Here is a 24,752-nt window from a genome sequence, read left to right as displayed (position 1 = left end):
CTGTTTAGCTTCTCATATACATGTCTAGGGTTTGTGGTTTTGCGGCCCGGATGGGTGGGTGCATTTGTCTTTTTCCTGAGGTAGACTCTGCATTGAGGTTAGAGCTAAAGATGTAGGAAACTAACTTGCTTAGAGGGAGGGAGTCAACACAACCTTGACTTTAAACAAAGAAGGGCAGGGGTTTTCATTACTTTCTATATTTGCACCAACATTCAATATTTTTTTTATTTTTTTTTAAAACATTTTCGTTGTATTTATGATAAATTGGTTGATCTACTCTGAAATAATGTTGCCTGACGTACTTTGTGTGCAAATCAATATACTTAAAATTACATTTTTAAAAAAAGATTCTTCTTCTTGGCTCATTTAATGGTTCATAAATGTTTTGTTTTACAGGTCAGTAATATTATGTTCTAAAGACTAAATTTGGGATTTTCATCTCGTTAAAACTCAATGTTGCAGTTGCAGTCAGAACCAGACGATGCTCTACATGCGTTGGTACGTTCACACACACACACACGGCTGTTCTGGAGACGATGGCGAAGCGAAATGAAGTTGTTTGTTGTGTAAAATGTTCGACTAAACTGTCAACATCACAAACGAATGTGCAAACTGATTCAACTGATAAAGAACCAGATGAAGCTGAACAAAAAGGTAATTTGTGAATTCTTTGGAGACGAAGTATCCCAACATCTCTGAGCTGGATGGAGAGTTATCATTTTGAAGCTTTTAATACGACTGTTTTAAGTCATCTGTTCTACCGCTAGCTTTTATAGTATGTTTATATGTGCAATGCTTCATTTACAGTCAAAAAATGAAGTATATTATTGGGTAAGGCTGTGAAGTAAACACATAATTCAGTTTGAAACATCTGCATCTACAAGAAGTCAATTTACCTTTACCTAACATTTATAGAGAAATATCTACAAGCAGCAGTTATTATTTGAAGTTTATGTAATTCGAAGCAATATTTATGGCTCTATAGGTGTTTTTAAAAGAATGGAAATTGCGATTTGTGCTTTTTGGAGTCTCTCGACACAAACTGTAACTCCTGAAATAATTTCTACTCGGGTGCATTGCAAGCTCTAAATTTAATATTGATAAAGAAAGAGAGTGAGACGCCAGTTCATTCATTATTCCAGTGCATGTTCCAGTTTATTTATTACATTATTTACAGGCAGAGAGAGAAAGAAAAAGTGACTCTTTATATACTGTATCTCCGTTGCTGCGGTCTGTTCTGTTTATTACACTCGTAAAAGTCCTTGGAATGACAGCGGAGTTGTTCCACCACACAAATGTCGTGAAGTAGACATTACTTCTCATTAGTGTTGTGGAGAGTTAATAAGTGCTGAGGTCTTCATGTGCGCTTAGTGTTACCCAGGAGAACAACCTGACTCACATAGTTACTTACAAGAGAGAGAAGCTATACCAGAATGAAAAAAGAAACCTGTTACTCTTTGTTGGACCTAGCCGTTCACCTCCTGAGTAAATCTGAGGGGGAATTTGAGAGAAATTTCATGATAAAGACATTTAAATCTGTCGCTGAGAGATCTAATGTTCTCTGTTTATCTGCTGAGTGAACCGAGGAGACAGGCTGCTGTTAGGACACAAAAAGAAAGAAGAAAAACAGATGAAACCTTGGCAGCCAGTGACCACAAAAGAAAAACCTGAAATAGCATTTCTGATCTTTGTCTGATGGGCCTCAGCACGGCTCCTTGCGGATGTGTCGCAGCATAAACATATGTGTTCGTCATACTGTGAGCTCGTATGGGGCGTGATCGTCACTCTGCTTTGCTGCTGCTGGCTAACAGGTTGTGGTTTGCAAACATCCCAGCATCTTTGACCACAATGCAGCATCTTGCCACACACTGACATGAACAAGAAACTACAGTATGTCCTCTGTTTTTCAAAATACAGGAAATCATTCGTTGTCTTTGGTTGTGAGCCAACGTAGCTCCTCTGATTGGTGGAAAAAAAGTACACATTGTTTGTAAAATCTTCAACTGCTGAACTTTAACATTACCTCTATGAAAAAAAAATCCTGCAGTCTGACTTCAAATTCACATCATTGTATCATTTTAAGTCAACTTAAAGCTTCCAAATGCAGTTTAACTACTTGTGGTTTATGAGGCAACATTACATCATCGTCAGCGAAGAAATGCACATTTTGATTGTTGTGCTTCTTTCTTTCTTTGCTGTATGATAAATCGGACCAGAAAAAATATGCATCTTATTTCTTAATAATGACTGAAACCTTCAGACAAGAATATCATTTTTGTTTTAACCATGTGTACTTTTAGTCCGTGTCATTTAAGCCTGAGAGTGCACACGTCACACATCCCACCGCTTAAAACAAACAGATTTATATCTGCAAAATGTAGTTGGATATTAGTTGACTAGAGGTTGTACCACTACGTAGTGAGTAGAAGACTAAAGGTGTAGGGTAGTACTTGTATATAATTCATACGTAGTGTGGTAGTGGGTGTATATATATACTGATTTACAGACACTCCAATTTGAAGTTGTTGAATAATAGAGTACACGTTGCATTAGCCTGACACACTTGCAAAATACCTGTCTGTACACAACTTTAAATATTTTGTTATACAGAGTGATAAAGGAACATACATACAGTATAGAATAATTGGGAGTCTTTAAAGCTCTCTTCAATTTAATAGTTAAATATGTCTGCACTGCCTTCAAAGTTTTTATTGTACACCTCAGAATGTACCTCTTTAAAGGCCCATTTCAGCTTATTTCAGTTTGGTTCTATCAGTGACAATAATCACCAAGTTGACTGCTTTCTTTTTGCAAAAACAAACCTGCAGGCACAACAGATTGATCAATAGACCAGGAATTTAGATTATTATGCAACACATTGTTTGTTTTTCAGACTAATCTGAACTTATTTCTTGTGAAACAGTTTTCAGGGTTTCCCCAGGACGTGGTTTAGTGGAGGTGCTAGGTGAATTTCCCTTTTCTAAAAACTCAGGTTTTTTTCTAATTTGCCAACACCGACCTGAATCCGACAAATCCTGACGCATCTCGTCTTGTGATCAATCGAGTTACTACGTAGGCTCACTCCTTAGACCTAGGGTTGGCATTACATTTTAGAAAAATTGAGAGAAAAAAGTGCAATATTTTCTTTTGGCGTTAGTGAGTCTATATTTCAGGCGAGGCGCTTCTACTGTAAAGTGACTGAAATTAAATATTCTAAAGGTCTGGTTGCACCAGCATTAAATTCTTTATGAAGGAATGGAAAGCCAGAAAATCCAAAATGGAGAAAGCTATCGTAGCTTATTAGCTGTGTTACAGATTTATTTTAATTCAACCGTCTCTGTGAAACAGGCCAGCTAGCTAGCATGTTAGCAATTAGCTCATCAGCATCAACAGTTAAGCAATTCGTCTGGCTTCTTTTTTTTTTAGAGACGTTAGTGCTCTCCCAGATCTTAGCGATCAACAAGGTGAACACAATGTTATCATCACCAACAGAACCAATGTCTGAACCCCAATAAAATAAGATCCAGGTGGTAATAAACCTTTAAAACGATGTTCCTTGACCCCCCTAAACCTTCATAGGGATAGGCTTGTAGGGATTCAGTGTGTTGCTCAAGAGTACGTCAGTGGGACTCGAAACCAATGTCCTACATCCTCCTGCTTCCACAATCACTGCCCTATGTGCTCTAATCTACCACATTTCACCTCTTCAGTGACTTCCAACCAGTTTAAATGCATGGGTGGGTGCGGAGGGACGTCCCCTACAGTACATTAGAAACTGCACATGGAACTGAAAGCCTCAGATTAGCTGACATCAGTGTAACTTTGTTGTTGTTGTTGTTTTTTTTTAACCTTTTTTTTTTTTTCAAAAAGAAGTTCACGTTCCACAAAGCAGATCGTGGGTTAAGATTCCACTTATGATAAAAATGAAACCCACGTATCAAAAGAAAAAAGAAGAGTGGTGAAACCCTGCAGAGATAACTTTGCTGATTGGAGATGAAGTTTCTGGTATCAGATCTCCCAAGATAGAAATACAGCACACTTAAAAATTAGGTCTTGATCTCATGCAGCCGGCTGTGTGTCGTCTTCTTTTTTTTTTTCTTCTTTTTTTTTTTTTTTGGGTGGTCTGGGCAGTCGTGACATCAAACTGTTTTGTTTTGTTCAGATCTTTAGGAAGACCGAGAAGAATCCCAGTTGTTCATTTCAAAATCTTTGTACAGAAAAGTCTCCCATGCGGTGGGACTTTTACTCTCAACTGCTCTATATACAGCAGTGTGCGAGCACATGGGAGGAACACCAACATCAGACATGTCAACATTTGCAAAAATATATCTTCATATTTTTTTTGCCGTACAGATAGTCAATATAAATAGTAAATTATACGTGGAAAATATACAGTATATGGGGACCGAACACGGATATATCGTATAGGCTGTGCCAACTTAAAGTGCTAACATACTTAGATTTTTGAACAAGCCGCAAGCATTAAGGTATATTCTGACTCCACTTGTAGAGACGGCGCTTCAACAGCAGTGCCCCGCCCTGCAGGGCATCATCATCATCATCACTCGCTTGAGGGATAAAACCAAACACACTTTCACATTCGTATTCTCCAGCTTGATTTGTCAGCAGATGAAATGTGAGACTGGAATGTTTTATACTTTCCTAACTGCCACGGAAATCTTGTTTTTCAGAGAAGTGAAAGTGAGCCGGCATCAGTTAGAAATCCTCAACGTTCTCTCCTCACTTCAGCATCACTCTGACGACTCATCATTTATCTGTCAGATCGTTTCAACAAGTTTTTTTACCAGATCACTGTCCTCTGAAGAGAAATGTACTATTCGTGTGTGAGATAGAAAATGTCCAACAAGGTGAACAGTATTTAAAGCTAAGTGTTGAGAGTACTCTGACGCCTTTAGATCTCCCTGATCATTCACGGATGAACACTAACTTTTTGACATGCAGAGCCCCCTGAACCTGCCAGCGCGCCTCTCATACCTCGTACTTTGCTAAATCAACATGTACAACACTGTGAAGCGGAAAAAAACAACACGATACCTGAAAACCGGCTGAAACCACACGACAAGACTCATTACAAAACAGCAGCAACCAGAGCCGGTGATGATACGGGCAGAGCTGTCTGGAGGGCGATCCAGTGAGGGACTCTGCATGTGGACTCAGGAGTCCAAGAGAGACCCGTATTTTTAAGTGCTTCCCGAATATAACCGGGCCCCTGCGCTCATTTTGCATCCCTAACCTATAGATTATCGCGCATTGGTCGTTCCGCATTCTGACTCCCCGTCCTGTGACGTAATCTATAAGAGGAGAGCACTGATGTGTGCGGGCTGGTTGCCGATCAGATCTTGCTGTTCTCCAGGTGGGAGTCGATGTGCTTGATGAGGGCATCGTCAGGGTAACCCATGGGGAAGATCAGCTGGCAGAGAGGGCAGCTCCGCATGTCGCTCTCCTCCGTCTCCATCCAGAGCTGTGGGGGCAACACACACACGCACACACGCACCCACACACACACACACACACACACGCACACAGAGATGTATTAGACAGCAGGATACATCACATGCAGGCACAAACTTCACTGGATAGTATTAGTCATCGTGTGGGAGGCAACACAATTACTACTTGGTGAGTGATCGTCACTTCAGACTTTTGAAATAGACCGACTCGTAGTAAATCCAGGTGGAAACTCTCCTCCAAAGCTCAGATTCATTGTTCAGTTTCGATCTTTCCAGTCATATAGCTTGTCAACAATATTGGAGCATCAATTAATATTGATTCTATGTATTTAAAACCATTTCTACTACTCGGATACCAGCTGCGTTTTCTGCTCTCTTCTCTCTGACAGTGAGTTGAAACACTCATATTTTATGCCCTCAATGTGTCAGTTTTTTTATTCCTTAGTGTCAAAAATGGTTTCAAATACTGTAATTTTTCAAAGTATTGCAGCAAAGTTAGAAATTCCAGCTCCTGGAGGGCTTTTCCACCAACATAAACATGTTACATAAGCACATGTCGGGATCAGATATTTGCTGAAAACAACTGATGCTGCATTTTTCTTGCGAGGATAATTATGCTTAGCTTTTAAAAAACCTTAAAGCAAAAGAATCGGCAAACATTAGATGGAGCTAATGTTTGCCACAAGTTTAAGAATGCTCCCCTCAAGCCGTTTTATTGACATGACGTGTCTTGTTTGTTGAAGTTGGAGTTATTTCTTGACAAACAACCGGTAATCCGTACATCCTGTGCTTCTGTGTGCCGTCTCCGGCTCCAGCGTGGGTTGCCAGATTTGGTCAACGAGTACAGTTTCTGGTTTCGGTCTAAAGCGAACCTTGCAAACCTTAATTTGAAGAAGCTGTGCACAATAATGTTTGTCAAGAAATAGTTCTGACCAACTCACTTGAAAAAGAGGATTATTGTTATTACAGTTGTTTCTTTTACAAGATATAACATGTGAATTAATGAGCTTCAGAGATGTTGATGTATAGATTGTGTTACCTGCGCACAGAGCCGTGCGAGCTGTAAGGCTAAACACACTCGACCGATATCTAACTTCTCATCTCAAGCTCAGAAAGGAAGCAAGTGACTATTTCTGTTAAGTATTTACTTTAAAGGAAGTCGAGACATGATGGAGACAGAGGATTGTGACATTCAGAGGGAACAAGACTCATTGGCAAGCGTCTTGGTGTTAAAGAACAAAGTCATTTTCTGTGTACCAGCTCAGTAACTACAGTTGTGACAAAGTGACACTTTTTAAAAACTGTACACTGCTGCAACTTTGTGGTTTCAGAACCACTCATATGGTATTCATGCGAGCTCATTTACATGTTGTTATCGTGTTTTACACTTTTGTTTGAACTCACATTGATTGAAGGCCAGGACTGAGCGTGCTCTGCTGACATGTACCCCGGCTGCGGGTGGCAGCTGAGGGTGTTGGACCTCTGAGGGATGGGGAAGACTGAGCAGGACGCCGGGCCTCTCATGACGCCACCGGGCACCGTGGAGGAGAGCACGCCCAGCGTCCGCGGGGGGCTGATGGGATGCGGGCAGTTCCACTCCTCCTCATCTTCGGAGGACTGTGGGGGCTGGGGGGCCGGTGTGGAAGGCGGAGGGGGCTCAAAATGCAGGTGGCCCACCTCCGACAGTGGGAATGGCATCTCTCTCGAGTGGCGCATGGAGCTCTCCCCGAGGCCCCCGTCTCCTCCGGGGCCACCTTTATGGTGGGACGGGGAGCCTCTGTGCTGCAGTCCCCCATGAGGAGAGCCCACGTGTTGGGGCTGCTGTTTCGCGTAGCTGTCAATGTAGGGCCGAGGCTTAGGCAGGGTGGCGACGGGGTCCAGGGAGAAGCGGGGAGGGCACTGGTAAGCGGAGGGGTCGGCCACCTCGGAGTAACTGCGGCGGCCCTGGAAGCTGGCCCTCAGGTGCTGGCTGGGAGGGCGGCAGGAGTAAGAGGCCGGCCCGTCGTTGACGTCCAGCAGGGGGGAGCGGCGGTGCATGTCCGGGGAGAGGCGCTGCAGCACCGGGGAGCGTCTCTGTTGGATCGGGGAGTGGTGTGAGGGGGGCGGGACCGGAGAGTGCCGCTGCGAGATGGGCGAGTGGCGCTGAGACACCGGAGAGTGGCGCTGGTGGTGGATGGGAGAGTGACGCTGGACTGAGGGAAGAAAAATAAACAGTTTGCTGAATATGAACATGGATGAAACATTGTTGGGGATTTTGTCTGTTATTATTTTTGATGCAATATCTGAAACCTTTTTAGAAAGTGGTAGTTTATGGTGTTGTGTCCTTTTATCCTTTTTTTGTTTATTTCTTTCATATTATTTACATTAGTTATATGTCTCGATGCTGCCTGACATCTTGGAAAATAAAGTTATAAGAAACAGAAAAAAAGACATTTTTGCACCAAAACAGTGAGTTAATATATACTTTGTCAGGAGACATTCAGGGCAGTTTTTACAAACTAAACCTTCCTGCCGTAAAGGATTCAGTTAAAAGAAATGCACATTATGTCCCTGTGTATATTCATAAAAAGATTTAGATCTGCACAGTTTAGTGTATTTACAAGACATGTCGATGACTCAGTCCCCCTTCTAGTCACCACTTCCCAGATCAAAGAGGAAACATCATTTATTGCTGGTCGGTTGAGGTGTTAAAGAGGGCGGAGGTGTTTGTGCTCTGAAGCACTCTGAAAACCTCCGAGATGGAAACAGTCGAACGGGACTCTTCAGCTCACGCTCACTCTTACACTGTAACGCCCAGGAGAGCGTTCAGGGCTCAACACAAACCCCCTCTCCTCTGGTTACTTCAACAATTCACAAGAACCAAATATTTGTTTTGTTATCAAAAAATAGCCAAGAGGCAATCGCATCGCCCGCACCATCCTGTACCTAAGCAGACGTGGCGTTCAAGTCCTATTTCCTATATTAATGTGACAAAACACGACCTTAGGGAAACCTTTAACGGGGGTTCTGTGTTCCCCCCACTTGTTAGCCGCGTTAAAATGCACACTTATTCATTGATTTACACAGCGTCATCTTACAGTTTGTACAAATCGACTGCTCAATGAAGGCGATGCACGTGGGGCCTTTTGGTTTGTGGGTTAGTAGCTGCACAGTTGTGAGACGTTGGATATGTGTGTGACTGCGTGCAGGAAGGGAAAGGTGTTGCTCCTGTTCAACACTCTACAACGTGTCTGTTAGTGTCTGTCTTTTACTCTTAAGTGAGAAAAACTGAAGCAACAAATCATAACCGGAAGTTATTTGTCATGCCATTAGACAGCAGAGGTAAACGTGCAGAGACCTACAGGCAGAGATGGGCAGTATTTCTATTACTTGTATTTGAAATACGTATTTCAATTACTTTCGAGTATTTTTTAATTTGTATTTGATAGGGCCGATAAAAATCGAACGTAATTTGTAACAAAATACTTTAGAGTGGAGTAATTTTGTATTTAAAATACTCAAAATACTTTCTCCACGAATCAAAAAACAGTTCATGAGTTCAGTCTTCAGATCTTCAAGTTCTACGGATTGTCAGTCAAGGTAAATATTTTAGTGTGACAGACCAAAAATTATTTTGGTGATGTCATTAAATTAAACTATTGTTTGTCACATGGACAAGTTATTTATGACTCTAACATGCTACATATGTGCGTGCGTTCTGGTTTTTTCTCCCCCTTCAAATTACAATCCAACAGCCTATCATCATACTTAACGATATAAAGTTGACACTGTCGGGTCCATTCTCCATCCATTGTGTGCGGTCCCTTTAAGAATTAGGATTTGGGAGTGACGCGGATAATACTTTATTTGAGAAAAGTTCATATTTGTGTTGTCAAATTTCACTATGACCCTCAAATTCTGTCTCTTGTGTTATCATATACTGAATGCAAGCAAAACTACAGAGCAAAATCACACTCTTTCTGATTGAATCTATGAACTGTCTGAAACAATGGATATCCACGGCCCCAAATGGGCCCCAAAAAAAATTGCCGCTCGCTACGTGCGCAAACATGACGCTGCCCTTGGGGCTAAGCCCCCCTTTCTTTGAATCCTAGAAACGCCCCTGGTGACAGATGTCAACTAGCTTGATGTATAATTGATGTCTGGGTCTGGCTACATAGCCTATTGTATACACATGGTGATGGTTATAATATCAAGCTAGTGATCGATGCTAACATGCTAATGACGCTAGCATGCTGTCTAGGCTAGTGCATAGCCAGTGTTTAGCAGCTTATCAGTCGAGTAGCTAGCTATAGGAAGACGGAGATTGGGAGCTTGTATGTTCATGATAACTTTATCAAGAGACGTCTGACCATCTAATCTTGCACTGTATTACAAGTTATGCTGTATCTTCTCAATGTGAATGTCATAATGCCATATCAATTACTGGCAGATAATATAGTTCACAGTTAGCCAGGCTATGACAGTAGGTGTCCATTTGTTAAAAAAAACTAAAAAACATTAAATATCCAATTTATTTTATTTAAAAGGCATATTATGAAAGTATTCTTAGTTTTATTATTTCATACATTCTACAGTTGGCCAGGTGGACAACATGTCTCAGCAAGATGATGTTCAAGAAGGACCATCAACAAGCACAGATGTGCTTATTACACTGACGTTCTGTGACTGTTCTTCCTTTTTGTGGGCTTCACCAGAGCTTTGTGTACATTATATATAATTATATTATATTATTATTATATTATATAGCTCAAACCTGAATGCTCTGCTATACCAAATTGTGAGAAAACGGAAAATCCAGAAAAAAGTATTTCCTATATTTTGTTACATTTTCTGGCACCAGTATTTTGTATTTTATTTTGATACATTTATTTGAGGGGTATTTTGTATTTTGTATCAAAATACATTTTGATGTATTTTTGCCCATCTCTGCCTACAGGGATGTATTAATGTTATTTTGATTAAGTGACATTTCATTTTACAAAGGGCCAGCATCTGTCTAACAAGAAAATTTAACTATTTTGGTTAATTTACAAAATATGATGTATAGATTTGGTTACAATAAATAGTATGAACAAATTTCAGTGTTTATTTATTGTTCTGATAATTGTAATCTAAATAACATTAAATCTAACATGAAAGGATAGAGTTCATTCTCTTGAGCCTTAATGCATTTATTTGGTCTCATTTATAAAGTATTTTACATGTGTTTACACTGAATTAAACCGTCAACAGGATTTGTAATTAACTATTTGCTATGTTTACTCGGGTAAAATAACTGAGTGCTTCCTCCAGCAAGGAGGCACTGAGGCACTGAGGTGACGGTGCCACAGGTCGTTTTTCCCACAGTTTCGACACACCGTATTCTTGCTAACCTGGACTAGCCTGCTCCTGCGACGCTTTCCTCAGGATCTCCGTCTGCTTGGAGCTCAGCGCTTGGAGGCGTCCCAGCTCCTCCGTCAGCTCTGTGTAGGCCAGAGCCAAGTTCACCCTGGAGGGAGGGAGGCAATTATGTCATCATCTTAATAATTGTCATTATATCACAATGTTGGTGGAATGCAATTTACAAAACGTGTAAGTTAATCAGAGTCTGAAACTGCATCTTAAATCCACACACTGCAGCTGAATGAGCTCTGCAGCGCTGAGGCGGCCTCACTAATTGAGAGGCTTATCGGCTTATATTTTTAGAGTGCATGTCACGGCACATAATTTTGAAGTGCATAAAATCACACCGTTTCATGCAAAGATGTGTCATGAGTCTCTCAGGGGCAGCGCTGACGGAGCAACTCTATTTCAAGAAGAGTAAACAACAACGCTTGGCTTCCATGCGTCTCTTAAACCATGGCAACAGGCTGACTTTGAGTCAACTCATTAGCTCCAAACTGATCTGAGCCCCATCATTTAAATTACTGTCAGGCAGGTGTTACACAAGCAGATGTAAGGAATAACCTCTGTGCAACTTTAAGCATCTTCAGAGACTGATGTTAACTGTTTGGTTAAAAGAAGCAGCTGTAGTAGTCACTGCCCTCAAATCTGATAACGCACGGCTTATCTCAGATGTCTAACCAATTTTTGTAAACTCCCCCAGTCTTGACCTGAAAGTCACCGACGGTGCTAGATTAGAAAGTTGATTGCCCGACTGGCGAGACGTGAAACCCTGAAATCTAACTTGTAATCTGTTGAGATAATCAGTTCATCCTGCCAGCCTGAGTCATCTGTGTTTCAAAGGTTCGATTGGTTTCATGAATGCCTTTTGCGTGTGTGCAATTAGAATAAACTTGTGTAACTCTATTGTCACTTCTACTCCCAAGTTTTCTCTACTTAAAAGTTTCATGAAAAACCGTCTCGTTGTACCCGAGTGCCAGATCGTTGCTACTCTCAGATCTGATGAAGCATCTCCGAAAAAACAATGTTCAACCTCTTAATCAGAATTTGACTCGGCTCATTCCTCCACAGAGATGGTGGCAGATAAATGTCTGCATAGATGGGAAAATATGTTAACTTCCACTGCAGCACCAAACAAGAGAAGAAAAACACTTATCCTGCCTTCACAGCAAATACAACACACTGTCAAATTAAAAGTATGTTCCCCAGCACACCCGCGCACTAACTTAATTAAGTCTTCTCACTGTGTGTGTGGGTTAAGCCTGCTACTAGAGTATGTATTAAAATAAACCCTGCATATTTATTTTATTAATAACAGCAGATTTTTTTTACATTTTATCTGCACTGAAAAACAAGCTAGCTGTTTTTTAGCACCACATACAAGTTTATCCCCCCGATATTATTTAAAATAAAGTCAGGCACCCCATTTCAGGGAAGCTCACAAGCTGGAGATAAGTCATAACTTCCACTGGTTAGTTGGCTTTTGCGAGTGGCCCACCTAGTTTTCCACTGACTCTGCTATGACTCAGACAGAGTGGGGTCTCAAACCCCCTCTTCACCCACCACCTTAGAACAAACAACATCCCTCATTTTTGGTTGAGGTTGTTGGAACCTGGTGCTGACATTGAGATGATTCAGGGTCATCTGAAGTCTCCTCCAAACCTTTCAACACCTTTAGTGTGTCAGTAAGAAAACAACAATCGAAAGGTTACTTACTGGCAACTTGCATGGTGGGTGGTGCATAAAGTATAATATTGATATCGCCAAAAACGACTTCTTTCAGGTGAATCTCAGCTCCAGTTCTGCTCGGACTTCTTCCTTTTCTAATCGGTGTATATGGAAATTCTCGACAGTTTAGATGCATGCACCTCTTTCCTTTTCACACTTGTACTGGCTCACTTTTCAATTTTGCTGGTGTGTTTCGACAAACTGTCGGGGTCGGGCTGCGACACCTCTCACAGCGAAGCAGACGTGTGAACACCTGATGTCTTTGACATCAAGTTTTTTTGGTCTCTGCATGTCTAACAATACTTTTAGACATTTTTCTGCATGCGCTTGTTCTTTTTGCATTTATTTTTGTTTCCTTTCTTTCTTTCGCTTGTTTGTGTGTAACCGCGCGAACATACTGTACAATGTACAATGTACAGTACAGCGCGTGGGAGGGGCGTGATGATTGCAGATACAGCATTGATGGAAGATTGGCGCCTCTGAATCGATCAGATACAAGGGTGGATGTGTGTGTAGGAGATGAAGTGAGGAGCGTGTGGGCAGGAATCCGACCTCTGACCCGTTCAGACGTTTCAAAGAAAGAGCCGTCACTGCAGCTGCCTTCGAGATCGGAGCTCCTCTTTGTTGGCTTAGAGTAATAATAAACCTTCTTTTTCAAACCTTCTGCAGCCCAGTCGCTCACATCGAGGATGTGGCCTCGAGGGGGAACTAACGGTTGAATACTCTGTGATGTGGCCATAACAAATACTCTCATAAACTTGTTACTGTGGTTTGGAAAAAGGAAGATATTCATGGTAGTAAATTTTGGCTGCATGCCTTCGGCCTCATAAGGGGACGTGTTGAAAAACGGAGGGGGCTTTTCACACTCGCATGAGGCACTTTCAGCCGAACACAGAGAGGTGTCAAACAGTCCTCGCACTAAGTCACAGTGCACCAAACATCCAGAGTGACGGGCTTTGCTACCTGGTAACTGCAAGTGTTTTATGGGGGGGGATAGTTATCAATAAAAATGTTTAAAAAATGGATTTCCAGAAGCTAAACTTTGTGGTTTTTCAAAAGCCAGGCTCGAACTTTGTCACTCCTTCAGTGGTTTTTTGAATTTCAAACAAAATATAGGAAGAAATTAAAATCATGTCGTGACTTATTGGAAATAGTCTCACTTCCTGAAAGCTGAAGAGGGATTAGTCAGTCGCTCTGTTTACTGTAGTAAAGGGGGGGGGGGGTGCGCGCAGTGTGGCTTGTGGTTGGTGAGGGTGAGGGCATCCCATTCACGTAATACTAGTTCTGAGTGATGCACACAAAAAAGTCATTTCATTTGATTGGTTGTAAGATTACAGCCACAAACAAGGAGAGGAAAGAAACATAACGACTGGAGGAGAATATTGTTTTGCTTTTTAGAAGGTGAAAGGAATACTTTACCCCCAAAAATGACGATTCATATATGAAATACTGTGTTACTTTGAATTCTTAAAGAAACGGTTTTAGTGCCTCCACGGTGAACAGAGAATACAAAAATGGAAAAAAAAGTCTTGATGAATTGAAGTAAAGTAAAACCGCAAAACTAGATCAAAACGTCCGTTAACAAACTCTAAAACAACTCATTCCAACGCTCGCTACTTCACAAACGCATGCATCTTCACTAAAACCTCACTATTTAAATTGTAAATAGACTGGATACATTTCACCGCGGAGGCATGTGAGAAGAACAGAAGTTTTCTTCAAGAACTCAAGGTGAGTAACTGATGGTCATGTTGGGGGTGAAGTACACCTTTAAAATGCTGCTGATTATCAGGGCGAAGGTTGTGTATTAATGTGCTCCACAGCACACGCAAAACCCTCCCTATCAATCTGTGCAGTTTACTCTAAATGAGCCCAATTACAAGAAAAAGCAGCAGGAAGCAGAGGAGAGGCACTGTAGGTTTTCAGTGGGAGTTAGTGATATTGTTGAGTAAAACCAAAAGGTCTGGAAAAAAGCAGTAGTCTTCCACCACACACTCAGTACCAACCTCTCTGTGCAGCCACAGAGTTTACTTTCAGTTTGTCTCCCCATCGAAACACTTCTGGGGTTTCACTGTGTGGGAGTCATTTGCCTAACCTGCTGTGGTTTTGACTCTTCATCGTACCTGTAGCACCTCGTAAACAGCCACGCAACATGGGGCAACTTTTATAAAGGCATGAACATGAGCTACTTTCTTTTCTCTCTCGTGTGCTGTAAGCGAGTGGAAACACTTGAATGCCCACTGTTGCTCTTTTGTGTGGTTTCAGGTGTAAGAGAGGGGTAGAGCGATGCCGTTATAGAGGAAGTGGTTCTGCGCTGTGCTTACACTGCCCCCTACTGCTCAGACTCATCTCTCCTCAGCAAATGTTGAATAAGAAACAATGGTGTTACAGACGAATGCACTTAGTAAATGCGGCGTTTGTGCACAAAGAAGAACACTCCTTTTAATTAATGCTGGGTTTGAACCCAGTCGGCCAGCGATGGCGAGCTCGTCTTGTTTCTAATGAGGCCTCTGGAGGTCATCTCAGCGGGAGAATCAAGATACAGATGATGCTCAACCAATATCTCTCTCCTTCCTGACACCTTTCCTTCCATCGCTCCTGGTTTCATTTCTTCCCCTCCCTCGCCCAGAGATCGGCTGTGGTCACTTACTGCTCATCTCCCACCTTCTTTATCCACTCCACATCACACTGCTTGCACGGAGAAGTCATTTCCTGCCGAAGTAGAGCATGAAATTAGATTAGCATGCAGGTGCTGGTAGAATATTGAACAAAATCTGACAGCAGGAGCGCATCGAGGCAACATGTCTGAAGGTAACATCGTCAGAAATAAAGAGGACGAGGATAATTATTATTCAAGCACTGTGTGTGTGTGTCATTGTGCTACGGTGGACCTTTTTATGGTTTTGTGTGTGTAGGTGAAGTCATCCATGAAGCCCAAATATGTTCGCAATGTTGCTCCAACAAAGAGAGAACAACTGTATTGGAACTTAGCACAACGACTGGAAACCGGGTGAAACAGCTAGCCTCGCTCTGTAGCAAGGAAACAAAACCCACCAACCAGAACCAGGTGGCAACCTCTGGTTCTGAAGAGCGAAGCCAACTCTGAAGTGCCTTAAACCTGCAGTATCTCTAATGTCCAGCAGGGGGCGACTCCTCTGGTTGTCTATGAGAAAATTACTCTACTTCTCTCTTGATTTATTACCTCAGTAAACATGAGTTTATAGTCCATAAACCAATGGGCTACGGTCACGGTTACTGTCTACTTCCTATTAGCAGTCTATGACCAGAACTGTTTATTCCATCCGCACAAAAGCTGTCTCCCCCCGTTTCCAGTCTTTGTGCAAAGCTAAGCTCATCGGTTGCTGGCGGTAGCTTCATATTTAATGTTGTATATCGATCTTCACATCTCACTCGCGAACTGTTCCTTTATGTACAATATTGAGTGCAGCACTAGATATTTACATCCTCCGCCCCTGGTGCTTTAAAGCTGTTTGAATGATGTTGTTATTGGATGACCACCAGTGGGAATGTGCAGCCCAGAATCCCGGCAGCACCCAATTCACACCAACGTTCAAGGTAAAGAATCTGTGTCTTTAATAGTAATCTGGGGTAATGCAGGATCGTCCGATACATCTAATGTTCTGGGGATGGATTTGACATTTCTCTTAATACTTCTCACACATCACTCAGGACAAAACAAGGAATGTATCACAAGAACAGCACTGCTTCTCTGACAACATCAACACTGACCCGGTCCCTCTGGCTGTTCTGCAGCATCCTCATGTCCTCCTTCAGTCTCTCACACTCCCCCTTCAGCTCCTCTTCCCTCCGACACGCCCCCTGGGCCTCGTGCCGCGCCCCCTCCAGCTCAGCCTCCAGCCGCTGCAGCTTCAGGTCGGACAGGGCGTCCAGGCTACGGGAGCTCTGGAGGGTCAAAGCTGGACAGTCCAGCACTGGGAGCAAAAAGAGAGAGAGAGAGAAATGAAAATACTTAATTTTCACTGCTTTTGGCCCTGACTAATGCAGCGTTCTTTCTAATCTTCCATCCACGGTTGTTGTACAATAGATGAGTATGAGAGAGCAGAGGAGCTGACTTCTTCCAAGGGCAGCGTCTTTCACTTTGTACCTGGGTGATGTGATGTGCGTGGGCATGTTAGTGATTCAGCTCTGCTCACAAAGACTCACACTCAGTCCTTGAGCCAGAAGACACTGGAGCGGCGCATCGTCTTTTATATCCCAGCTCCTCCTGCCTCCTCTTGTGCACACATACTGTACACGGATATCTTCCCACATTCATAGACGCACACGCTGCTCTTAATCAACAATAATACCTTGCAAGCTCTGACTCCTCACACACAAAATGAAGGCGAGACACTGCAGGCAAAAACATTGTTTATCATGCACTGATCGATTGTGGGAATCTTCTTTTAAGACTGGAGGAAAGAAAACATTCAAAATACACATTTACGTAGGTGTTTATTTCACTACTTTGTTTATTTGTGTCTGTAGATTTCTCCTAAACTCACCAAAAGTTACCATTAGACGATGCCTCATTTGCATATTTGATTCAATTTGACAGCAGTTTAATAGTATAGATCTGATTCTTTATGTATTTTCTTTAAGAGGCAAAAAGCTGCTTTTCATGCATCGGTCAATTTGAGATTTTGGGCTATTTTACATCCATAACGTGTCTTCTTTCAGACTAGAGGAAATAAAACATACACATTTAGGTATCTATATTTTGTTTATTTGCATCTGTAGATTTCTCCGACATTCACCAAAAGTAACCATTACACAATGCCAGTAATGAACTGGTGAAGGTTCGTGGTGATATCTATTAGCTAAATGTTTTAACCTTTTCACTTGTGGTTTCTCCAAAAAAGCCTTTTTTTCCATTAAAGATGAGAGTTTGATGCAGAATGATATCCCCTTCACTCAAGTACACCATCAGTGGGGGGGCATCTGTTGAGGTGGCGGTGACACATTTTTTCCAGTTTTCCATCAGCCACCCACGACGTCTAAAGTTCAGCACAATCTACTGGACTTCATGTTTTATCTTCTGTGCTGCAGTCTCAAAATGAGGGAATCTGCTGACTTGGTGAAGCTTTAGAAGAATTAAAGGTTTTATTCACATGCTTTTTAAAAAAAAATGTATTCAAAAGCAGTGAAAGCAGGGTGAGTGACCTGCCTTTGTTTGAAGCATCTTTAAAACGTATTTACCGTGCATCTTTACATATTTACCGTGCAGGAATTGATTCGCATCGTAATAATTTGACTTATCTCGCAGGTTTTCCAGCATTTGGTGACACAGACTCATTACAATAGAGATCACTCGGCTGTACAGATGGAAGCAACGGGTTGAACGATACTGAGAAATCCTCCAAATATACAGCACCAGGCACTGACAAATGTTTGGATTTTGGAGGTCTCTATTCCTGCGGCTGTGATTGAGGAGCTGGAACAAAATGTCCAAGCTGGTTCTCTCCAACAGGCCGAGGATTAACTTGACCTCCGTGTCTTTTTCTGGCCAGATTTTGGGATTTGATGGCAGAGAAAAGATGAGCAGTGATTAACTGAGATGGTGTCTCAGCTGGTTAAATGTATTTTGTACTGATACTGTGCTGGTACTTTGTACTGTATTTATCTTGCAGTAACTAAAATGCGTTTCAGAGTTGAGTGGTGAATGTGTGTTGTTTGCTAAACACATTGAAGCTTGATATTGAAATACAACACGCTATTATCAACCACCTGCTCCCAGAATGCACCTGTGAAAACACCTGTAAGCATTTAGATTATTTATTTTATTTTACAGAGAGTTAGAGGACTATAGTTGTAAGATACTGTATTTTTTATTTACAGTACAATACTGTAATGTTAAAGTAAATGTGTGTTTATAAGTATTGGGAACAAACGTTTGTGTTTTAAGTCTATAGACTCAGATAATAGTGTTTGATAGCAGTTGTTGACAAAGCTATTTATTTGGTCACTTTTAGAAGAGTTTGAGATTAAAATCTCTTTTATAAGGGAGACCTTGCTTTTGCAAGAGATGTGAGACATTTTATATTTTGTGTTCGAATTTCGACAAATACAAATTATGTTTTAACAATTGCAACAACCAGTAAACACTACGGTTCTCTCTGAAAATGGCGATAACCTCAGTAATGATGGTAGCAGGAATCGTCGTTGGCTGTGTTGTAACCATCAGAACCTATTGACAGTAAAACCAGAATACCCACACATCTCAGCTACAGATTGAGGTGATGGAGGAGATGGAGGAGAGAGGCGACCGTCACTCACTGTGTGCGTCGGGGCCGGCGTGCAGCTGCAGGTACTGCATGTCTTTGCTGTGCAGCTGCATGTTGAGTTTCTGCAGCGAGTTGTCCCTCTGCCTCAGAGCCGACTCCAGGCCCAGGGTACGCTCCACGTGCTTCTCCACCAGGCCGGTCTGCAATCACACACATTCATTTTATTCTAATTAGTCGCATTACGACTATACAGGATCCAAACACGTACAGAGGTTATATACCAAACGTCTTTGATTGTGGGCCACAAACAGAAACAATATAACTACAAGGAGTCAAGGGCCAAACTAAAGTAAATGTGTAGTTTTTAACCAGAAGACCCCGTGTGTCATGGACAATTCCATCTTTATCAAAATAACTACGCTACAATACTAGAACAGGCAGAACTGGTGAATGAAAAAGAGGTTAAGACAAATAATTTCACAAAGTGTTTAAACTTGGATGTAGAAACAGTGGAATTTATTTAAAAAACAGCTCAAGAAATATTCTAGTTTATTTTTAAAAGTTCAATAAATGGCCGCCCCTGTTCCTTTGCCACTTCTGTCCTGCGACACACAGCCAGGCCACTTTGCTTCTTTGTAAACTGCTAAAAGCCAGTTTGACATTTGTGAATACCAGTGTTATAATATCAGCGCCAGGATATGAATGTATATTACAGATGCTGATATTTAGGGTCCTTGAACATGTCAACAGTTTATCCTAAAGTTTGTTCTTGGTCAAATGTTCTTTTTCTTAGTTTTTCCTTTTCATTGTGCAAAATACACACACGATAAAATACATATTCATAACATACAAATAGTGAGTGCACTGCTGGAAGGCTAAAGGTCGAGCCACAGACTCGGGGTGACATTGAGACACTGTGGCAGCTCCAACAGCTTTGGCGCACCTCGTCCCCGTAATCACATAAAAACTGCTGAGGCTGCTCGGCGTGAGCTGCTCGACAGACTTCACTGTCATATGAGAGGGTTTATTATCACAGAGGGGTTCTGGGAAAGAGCAGCCAGCCAATCTGTTCAGTTGGAAGGCGTCTACCTGGTCTGCAGCCACGTTGATTTGTAGCTCCGCCACAGAAATGTGTTCGTCTTCACAGTTTGAAATACGCACATGTCTAAATGAAAGGAGTCAGAGCATGAAGCTAAAACACGAATCGGTGTATGTTTTTTTTAAATGATGGAAAGTTGCTGCATCTTGGACAACAAACAATAATTGAATCATTTAGAGATTTATGTGTCCTTCCAGTCGATCATGTGTCGTCTCTGAAAGGACTTTTCTCTCTGAAGGACTGTTGACTCAGAATAAGAAGTGATGAAACGGGTTTGCTCAGAGGGCAATTACTCTGAAATGAGCAGTGTTGTAGAGAGTGCTGAGTTAAAGTGAGCCAATGCACTTCATGAAGTGACTCTTTTCTTTTTGGTCGTACTATCAGAGGGACGAATGTAACAGTAGAGAGAAAAAGCAGATGTTTTGTTTTGAAGTTTGTTACAGAAATACAGAAGAATTTATCAAGAATCTGATGTTGTTTTTAGTTGCGTTTCTATATGACTGCTATGACGGACAGGTGCCCTTTAATTCAGTATCGCACTGGCATTAAGACTGGGGACTTGCAAGAGAGAGTCTTTTTTCTAAATCAAAGCAGCAGATGCAGAGAGATATCCTACATTTCCCACAGTGCAGCTTGATTGCATCCTTCATTAGATCCCCTCCGCCTGCCCGTGCAAACTTTTGTGACGCAGGTTTTCAGTTATGAATCTGCTCGTCGGTTCACTTTAAATGTGTCGGATGGTTTCCAGCTCATGGCTCTGGATTTGTGCACGCTGGCTGAGAGAGCTACAGGAATCCTAAAACCCGGAAGAGAGTCAGCAATTTGCTGTCCGACAGCAAGATAAAGCGGTGAGAATATTCTAAATATAGAGTACATGTAAACAGATATTTCTTTTAGGTGGCAAAAATTAGTTTTGCAGCTGCAAACTGCCGGTAACACTGTGACTATGGATAAGTCCCTCATACAAGCCCTTTTAAAACATCTGAACTATCCCTTTACCAAAGAGTGGTGTTCATTTGTGAAGATTGTCTTGCTGAACAAAACGTGCAAGCGTCATAATCGTTTGAAGCACCACACTTTGGGAATCCCTGGTCTACTGTCATTAGACCAGGGATTGTGTAGCGTTAAGATTTCCCCTGAAGTAGAACCAAAACGTCACAAACATCTCTGCCCACACGTGTCCACACACTTCTGGCCACATGGTGCTAACTAAAATATGATCATCTCTCATGTTCATCGCCAGTACATGATGTCATCCATGCCAGCGTTTACATTTCACATTCAGCAGATGGTGAAGCTGTAAGGATTTCTTAATTAATGAGCCATATGGCTTCTGCACGCGGTGCAGCGGACCGAGTCACGTCTCTGACCATCTTGTCGAGGTCCCTCTGGAGGTTGCTCTTCTCCATGTGGATCTTCTCGTAGGCCTGGATCACGTCCTCCAGCTGCTCCTCTCTCTCCTTTCTCTTCTGGAGCTGAAGCAGCGAGGTACAGACGGACAAAAAGAACAACATCAGCAATAACAAAGGCTTGACATACATTTACCTTTTGTTCCCTTCTTTGTCAGTTTTCAAACTTCCTCCCAAAAGAGAGCGAGGGAGAGGAAATAAAACTTCCATTTTCTCTTAGAAGCTGTTGTGTAACCAAGCAAATTTAGGACACGGAAATCCTGACACCTCAGCACGCACGCCTCCCCCATCTCGACAAACGGGCGAATGATGATTTCCACAACCATCTTCAGCACTGTTTTGAATAATGAATTTCTCGGTGTCTTGCTGATCCATCACGCTGTGGCTTAATGAGGGGGTGAATGTCGCGGGATGGCATAATCACATGCTCTCTGACAGGTCTGAGAGCGGCGGCGCGGCGCTCCGGGTTGAGTGAAAAGGGGGAGCTTTTTAAAGTAGAGCGAGGAAGTGTTGAAGAATACGGTCACTTTAGACAACCGAGTGAGAGGGAGATAAACAAGAGAGGACAAAGAGGGTCGCTGCTGTGTGCAGCGTGTCTATGGTAGCATATGCTTGTAGGAAAAGCGCAACCGGGGTGTTTGGAAGGCTTGTCAACAGCATCGTGACTGAGAGTAAGGAGATTGTAATACCCAAAGATGTTCTCGTTATCACGTCTTTACACCTCAGTCTGGATTGGCTGTGTGGGAGGGCTTTGTTGTTTCAAACAGACCTCTTGGGTTCAAAGCTGGTTTTGTTCTAGTTTTTTAGCTTAATTAGTTAGTTTGAAACAGTTGATTTGATTGCAGTGTGTGTTTTCATCACTGAGGCGATGAATTCAAGGTGCCAGTTTGAATGTTGTTGAGAGGAGAGTAAAGACGAGGAGGGTCGCTAAAACAGCAGATTTAAAGGATAGTTTTCCTTATTTTCATCATTTTGGCCACTGTCTGTATCAGTTGTGATAAAGTGATGTGAAAGTGAAGCGCTATGCTCTGAGAACACAGTGGCGTTAGCCAGGTTTCCATGCAAACGTAGTGCAAGTTTGAACCTGAATTTCCAGAGAATCTGCAAAACAAAATGCAAATTAATTTGCGTTTCCACCCACTACTGCATGTGTCCACACACCACTTGTTGAGGGAAGACTGGTGCAGTGAACTCCAGTTGTTGTCACAAATGCGAAATACGTGGGGTCTCGGGGGGGGGGGGTCCGAGACCCCTTGATTGGTACTTCAGAACCCCTGAAAGCTCTAAAAATCATAAGACAATTATTTGTCACTTGCAATTGTCACTTAAATGTCTTTCAAACGCCTTAATGCCCAGCCGGTTTCATTATTTAAACTGCAAAACATGTGGTCACAAATGGTGTGTGTGTGTGTGTGCGTGCGTGCGTGCGTGTGTGCGTGCGTGCGTGCGGGGGGGTCCTGTACCAACATGCTCAGCGTGGCACCTTTCCTCCCTCTGAACTCCCGGAGTCAGAACCATGTGACCGTGTGTGTCCCACGCTAATCTCTTCTGCTGCTCCCTTAAACCATTTCCTTCCTCTTTCTTGCTCTCTAGCTCTTTCTATTTTGTATTTTTCTTTACCGCTACCAGTTTTACCACTGCCTTCCTGTGTCGGCCGTTTCTCATTTCTATTTCCCCATGCTCTCGTTCACACAGTCATAGAAAATAGAGTTGCAAGCGAGGCGAACGAGCAGTCCAAGTACATTAAGGGCGCTGCCATTCTCCTCTCTACACTCAAGTACAGAGTGGAAAAGTAGTAAAACGGATTCCTTTGGAGTACCGTCTGTGAGTAATGTGCACACATCTTGTTTTATATGTTAAATCAAGTGTACAAAGCAGGATGTAAAACCAATCAATTTCATTTATACTTAACTTTACTTTAACTTTACGACTATCAGTGTACAGCTAAAAGACGGATGTAAATCAAATCCTTCACACTGCTAGGAAATGGACGGGCTCAGAGTTTAGCATGATATGGAGTTACAAAGGACTGTGGCTCCACACACACCTCCCTCATGGGTGGATTATGAGACGGTGGGACCCTGGTCACAGACATGCATTTTGTAGCTATTTTGAGTCTCTTTGAAGGTGTTTTATGTTTCTTTGTGATCATTTTGAGTTTCTTTTTAGTTGCTTTGTGTCTCTTTGCAGTTGCTTTATGTATTTAGTTTTTCTTTAAAGAAAAGATTAGAATTAGATTTTGCATGTATTGTTAAAAGACCGTGGCTGTGATCTAAAAGGGTTTTAAAGGCATTTTTCATTTCATCTCGACTCACAAGGCGATCACAATCAGCCCCCCCCCCCCCCCCCCCGTCATCTCTCCTCTCACCTCGTGGGTCAGGACGTTGACTCTCTGCTGCAGGCTGCCATTTTCTGAGTGCAGCAGCGCCGTCTCCTTGCTCTCAAAGGAGCAGTAGGAGTTGGTGTCCTCCCCAAACTCATTGATCATGGGGAACTGCAGAAACAGAAGAAGTGAATCACATTAAAGAACCATAGAATTAGACGTGTTATGATCAGACTAAGAGCGTAGAGAACAAGGATGCAGTGCTTATTTATGCTTTTTTTGTTTTTCCTCCTGTTTTCTGCAATTTTTTATGTTTTCACGCTGAGATCATGAAAGATTAATCTTGTATCAACTGCTTCTGTTTGGCCCAGATATCACTGAGGATCAGCGTCTTTTAACTCATGTCATGTTCTTTTTTTCCATGAACTAGATTTTATTTTCCCCTTCTCCTAAAGTAATCTGTGAAGTTACAGCAAGTATTACATCTGGGATGGGCGTGTGACTCGGCTGCTGTTTGTCCGTCCATCAGTTACTTTGTTGTTCATTCTGTTCATATTTCTGAAAAGATGAATACTTTTTCAAAATGAGAGTTGGTTCTCCAATTTTCTTTTTCTTAATTTTTTTTGCCAATCACGATATCTCAGAAATTATACATCAGATTTTCTTAAATCAGTCCACTGTGTCATTTTCATAAATATACTGATTAGGCAAAAGGGAACAGCTGGCAATATTTTATGTTTAATTAGTGTCAACAAACCCAATTAAAAGACCAAAACCAACTATAAATGAGTTTGTCTCTGAATACATTCTGACTTCCTGTCGGTGGCTCGTTGGTTTCTACTGAAGATGTAAATCTTTATAAACAGCTCACAAACGTATAGTTAGATTTTTACAAAAGGCTCAGTAGTTTCATTAAACAGCTGGTCCCTGTAGTTTTTAACAAACGTTACTTACACAGAATGAAATAGCGCATTTGTTCGGGACTATTTTCAGCGGCGGATTAATTCACATTAGGTGTTCTAGTGAGTATTCGTGGCAGCAGGACTGTGTGTGTGTGTGTGATGGAGTCAGAATAAACTACAGCGTGTGTGT

The 24,752-nt window shown here is 42.0% G+C and overlaps 1 protein-coding gene across 2 annotated transcripts in view; it reads right to left on the bottom strand.

Annotated features, from left to right (window-relative positions):
- Positions 1–4,124: 4,124 nt before the first annotated feature.
- The window catches only part of tbkbp1 (TBK1 binding protein 1), a 44,914-nt gene continuing 24,286 nt past the window's right edge, over positions 4,125–24,752 (bottom strand). For both annotated transcript variants that reach the window (XM_031843028.1, XM_031843027.1), the window contains 8 exons: positions 23,706–23,831; positions 21,299–21,403; positions 18,882–19,029; positions 16,335–16,537; positions 15,235–15,296; positions 10,847–10,962; positions 6,876–7,663; positions 4,125–5,482 (listed from right to left, as the gene is read on the bottom strand). In XM_031843028.1, the coding sequence (XP_031698888.1) occupies positions 5,354–5,482; positions 6,876–7,663; positions 10,847–10,962; positions 15,235–15,296; positions 16,335–16,537; positions 18,882–19,029; positions 21,299–21,403; positions 23,706–23,831 (1,677 nt within the window). In that variant the 3' untranslated portion in view covers positions 4,125–5,353. The remainder of the gene's footprint in view (positions 5,483–6,875; positions 7,664–10,846; positions 10,963–15,234; positions 15,297–16,334; positions 16,538–18,881; positions 19,030–21,298; positions 21,404–23,705; positions 23,832–24,752) is intronic.

Source organism: Anarrhichthys ocellatus, unplaced genomic scaffold (assembly GCF_004355925.1).
Source record: "Anarrhichthys ocellatus isolate YVR2014 unplaced genomic scaffold, GSC_Weel_1.0 scaffold4, whole genome shotgun sequence".
NCBI classification, from domain to species: Eukaryota; Metazoa; Chordata; class Actinopteri; order Perciformes; family Anarhichadidae; genus Anarrhichthys; species Anarrhichthys ocellatus.
The sequence above is the reverse complement of the archived record's forward strand: the minus strand, read 5'-3'. Positions and strand labels throughout refer to the sequence as shown.